This window comes from Silene latifolia, chromosome 11 (genome assembly GCF_048544455.1).
Source record: "Silene latifolia isolate original U9 population chromosome 11, ASM4854445v1, whole genome shotgun sequence".
NCBI lineage: Eukaryota > Viridiplantae > Streptophyta > Magnoliopsida > Caryophyllales > Caryophyllaceae > Silene > Silene latifolia.
The window spans coordinates 418,874-423,082 of record NC_133536.1 but is presented as its reverse complement, the minus strand read 5'-3'; the positions used below and the strand labels follow the sequence as shown (position 1 = coordinate 423,082).

The 4,209-nt window shown below is 38.7% G+C and overlaps 1 protein-coding gene across 9 annotated transcripts; it reads left to right on the top strand.

Moving 5' to 3' along the window:
* The first annotated feature begins 388 nt into the window (after positions 1-388).
* On the top strand, positions 389-3,999 carry LOC141610542 (uncharacterized). Of its 9 annotated transcripts, XM_074428663.1 has the most exons (9): positions 389-675; positions 1,147-2,371; positions 2,583-2,633; positions 2,828-2,881; positions 3,020-3,073; positions 3,224-3,277; positions 3,409-3,462; positions 3,608-3,661; positions 3,792-3,999. In XM_074428663.1, exons 1-9 carry the CDS (start codon positions 473-475, stop codon positions 3,855-3,857), a joined length of 1,815 nt encoding a protein of 604 aa, XP_074284764.1. In that variant the 5' UTR covers positions 389-472; the 3' UTR covers positions 3,858-3,999. The 9 variants fall into 9 exon arrangements, with proteins under 9 accessions (XP_074284764.1, XP_074284767.1, XP_074284765.1 ...); XM_074428666.1 differs by lacking the exon at positions 3,020-3,073; XM_074428664.1 differs by lacking the exon at positions 3,224-3,277.
* The last annotated feature ends 210 nt before the right edge of the window (positions 4,000-4,209 follow it).

The following is a 4,209-nucleotide window of genomic DNA, read 5'->3' as shown; positions in this document are numbered from 1 at the left end:
TCCAAATACGACAATTTTTTTTTTCAAATTGTAGTTCTCGGAAAGATAAGCGATTTAGAAAAAAAATTCGTCACTTTTGGAACTCGTAAACACGAGTTATGACATCTTTAAGATTTCCGGATCAAAAATTTGGGTATTTCATGCAAATTGGCAAACTTTAGGGGTACCGCGTGAATTATCCGATTTTTTTTTAACCAGCCCGCCCCTATAGTGCCGTGCCCGGGCCTGACCAAAACCAGCCCAGCCCGGCCTGGCACAACCCGGTCCTATGTTAGTGCCGTGCCAGGGCTGCTCTACCCCAGCCCAGCCCGCCCTTGGCCCGCACCAGCCCGGCCCAGCCCAGCCCAATGTCCACCTCTACCTTTACTCATTTTGCCTACAAATACCAAAAGCAAACGCATAACATAATAAATAAAAAAAACGCAAAAGCTAAACTAGCTAAAATCGTTGATTTAGGAGTGTTGAGGTGACAATGTCTTTGCCTGCGCTAGTGGTTTTCTCAGTGAGTGACTCAAATAGGGAGGTAAGATACTTGAGTTTTACGGGTCCTCAAAGACAACTCCGGTTTGGTCCTGTAGAAGACGTATTCAGTGACTTAGCTAGGTTCGCGGTTGAGCCAGCCGGAGATGGCCTCGTTCACATTAGATCCTGCTACGACAACTTCTACTGGACTAGGTATGTAATTAATTAGTTTCCGAATATTTTTTGGGTAAAAATAAGAGTAAATTAAAAATTACTCCTTTTTAAAATCCAGTTTATTAAAATTACGCTTTATATAATTTTTTCCTAAAATTATTCCTTTAAAATGCACTTTTATCAAAATTTGCTTCAAAAACACCAACTTAAGTTATTTATTCCGTCATTTTATGAACTTATTTCGTTTGTCTCTTAGCCAATTTATATTTTGAAACGTATAACAATTGAGAATAAGTTCAAAAACAGACGTAATAAGTCATCTAAACTGGGATTTTGAAGCAATTTTTTAAAAAAGTGCATTTTAAGGGAGTAATTTTAGGAAAAAATTATATAAGGTAGTAATTTTAGAAAACAGTATTTTAAAAGAGAGTAATTTTTAATTTATTCTAAAAATAATCGTACTTCCAAATTCGCTTTATTACAAGAAATTAACACGTGGCACAATGGCAGGGCATCAAGATTTGAACCGTGGTTGTTGGCATCCAACCGGCAGAAAGTGGACGACTTATCAAGGGACGATTCTACGCTATTCCGGCCGCGTATGAGTGCCGGGAACGTCTTTGTAAGCTTTGTACACGCGCGAAGCGGGTTAAACGTCGTGATGCGTCCAGCCACCGACGCACATGCTTATAACTTATGTGTAGAGCATGGCGCGCCAACTGAGTTTAGCTACACTGATTACGTTCGCTTACGTATGATCAGACTTCCAAAATACGTAATATTCCTAGGTGACAATTTCAAGTCTTTAGGCGTTTGGCAATCTACCGCAAATTCAGGGTACCCAAAATATACGTATGAGCATAACTCGACGAGCCGAGACGTGGCGTTCGAGGTCTTTTACAATAAAAGCGGCGATAACATAAGAGTCAAGTCCTTGAGATTTAACGAATTCTGGTGTGTGTTCCCGCCTAGTAGTGTAGTTGTGGTAGGCCCCATCCCCGAGTCGGACCCGAGAATGTTATTTGATGTGGCCCTGTCTAACCCTTCTTACCAGAGCTGGGACGGCATTGCTATTCGCTCCCTCGCCTTCAACCTGTATTGCTATAGATGGGATGCCATCCGTGGTGATGAATTGGTTGCAGGAACGAACATAGCTAATGATACTCGAGCCTGTATCCGGCCTATTTACTTGGCCGTCTTAGGTAGAAGTCGTGTCAATGTCGAAAGCTTACGTCACGCTTGGAGAGGGCCCACGTCATCCCGGGTGTTGGATGTAATGCATGTATCAAACTCGGAATCACGTGAAGTTGAGAGAACGGTACGTGCTCAGTATCAAGGGCAGCGGATTGGATTTAGTAATAGTTTTCCGATAATCAAGGCTGCGGATTCGGCTAAGGCCGTGTTTAATGTTCCGCTTCCCAAATTTGTTACAAATGGGGGACTACAGTTTTCCGAAGAGAAAACAAATATTACTTCTACTTGGAATTGGGGAACTGAAACCCTTCCGTTTATTATGTCGGAGGCCGTCGTACTCAAAATACCACCTAGGTCAAGAGTCACTGCAACTCTGTCTGTTAATATAGCCACTTATGAGGTACCCTTTTCTTACAAACAAATCGACGAGTTGCCATATGGTGGTACTCAAACTCAAGATCTCCATGACGGTGTTTATAAGGTAGAAACCGAGTATGGTGCCTCGTTCAGTTATAGCAACGTTCGACCTTTTACAACAGAGGTACACTATCTCACCCTATAAACTCTACATTTTTTTTAAATCTGCTAAATTTATTTGCTATACAAACCTGATACTAAAATCTGCTAACCGTATTTTGCTAATGTTATCTGCTATTATAAATCTGTTTCTGCTATTTGCCAAACACGGCCATAAACTCTACTTTTTCAACTAAACCTCTTCTTTGATGGCCATATATATATATGATGTGCAGGTACTTGACGACGAGAATATTTACACGGATATCCAAGCCTTGAATCTTGAGGTTGTAATTTGTTTCATCATCATCTCTACTACTCCCTTCCATCCACACCAATGGCAACATGGACCCACTTTTTGTCAGGAGAAAAGTGGGTCCATGTTACCATTGGTGTGGATGAGATGGAGTATATCTTTAATGAACCAAACATATATTTTTGAAATGGATCGGTATTATATTGACCTTAGCGAACTATGCAGGTAGTCAATCTACAAGACGATGGCATCAAAGTCGAAGCAAAAGCATCTGATGAGGTTAACCAAGAATAATAAGAATAATTAATTTTTTTCCGTCAATTTAGAAGTAAAAGACTTAGTTCGAGAAACGAAAACCAAACGATATATTTTTGAAATGGATCGGTATTATATTGACGACCTTAGCAAACTATGCAGGAACTCAATCTACAAGACGATGGCATCAAAGTCGAAGCAAAAGCATCTGATGAGGTTAACCAAGAATAATAACAATAATAACAATAATTAATTTTTTTTCGTCAATTTAGAAGTAAAAGACTTAGTTCGAGAAACGCAAATCAAACGTATATTTTTTAAATGGATCGGTATTATATTGACAATTGACCTTAGCGAACTATGCAGGGACTCAATCTACAAGACGATGGCATCGAAGTCGAAGCAAAAGCATCTGATGAGGTTAACCAAGAAGAATAATTAATTTTTATTCGTCAATTTAGAAGTAAAAGACTTGGTTTGACAAACGAAAACCAAACGTATATTTTTGAAATGGATTGGTATTATATTGACGACCTTAGCGAACTATGCAGGTAGTCAATCTACAAGACGATGGCATTAAAGTCGAAGCAAAAGCATCTGATGAGGTTAACCAAGAATAATAAGAAGAATAATTATTTTTTTCGTCAATTTAGAAGTAAAAGACTTAGTTCGAGAAACGCAAATCAAACATATATTTTTTAAATGGATCGGTAATATATTGACAATTGACGACCTTAGCGAACTATGCAGGGACTCAATCTACAAGACGATGGCATCAAAGTCGAAGCAAAAGCATCTGATGAGGTTAACCAAGAATAATAATTAATTTTTTTCGTCAATTTAGAAGTAAAAGACTTAGTTCGGGAAACGAAAACCAAACGTATATTTTTAAAATGGGTCGGTATTATATTGACGACCTTAGCGAACTATGCAGGGACTCAATGTACAAGACGATGGCATCGAAGCAAAAGCATCGGATGAGGTTAAACAAGAATTGTAAGAAGAGATATGCATGTATACGTAATACGTCTATGATCGAAACAGGGGATCGGAGCTTGTGTTCATTATTGTTGTTTTAATTTTTCTAAATTATTGAAGTTGAAGTCTCATTATTTCGCAAACAAATGAAATAATTCAAGAAATCGAGTTGCGTAAACAAATCAAATATACTTATCCTGCAAAATTATCCGGCAGGGTACAAGGACACTATAGTCTGTAACTACATCCACCGGCCATAGCTCTCACTTTTATCTCTAGTTCTTCCGAACTCGTCCGTACCTCAGTTACAATCGATAACGCTTTAACTTTATTAAGATGACTTGTCATCCGAAAACAATAACCAAAATTACTAC

Excerpts from the sequence above, each read along its gene's own strand:
- LOC141610542 (XM_074428663.1), top strand. The coding sequence starts at position 473 with ATGTCTTTGCCTGCGCTAGTGGTTTTCTCAGTGAGTGACTCAAATAGG. Across the intron at positions 2,372-2,582 it reads TTCGACCTTTTACAACAGAG|GTACTTGACGACGAGAATAT; the intron begins GTACACTATCTC and ends TATGATGTGCAG. Across the intron at positions 3,463-3,607 it reads AAGCAAAAGCATCTGATGAG|GGACTCAATCTACAAGACGA; the intron begins GTTAACCAAGAA and ends CGAACTATGCAG.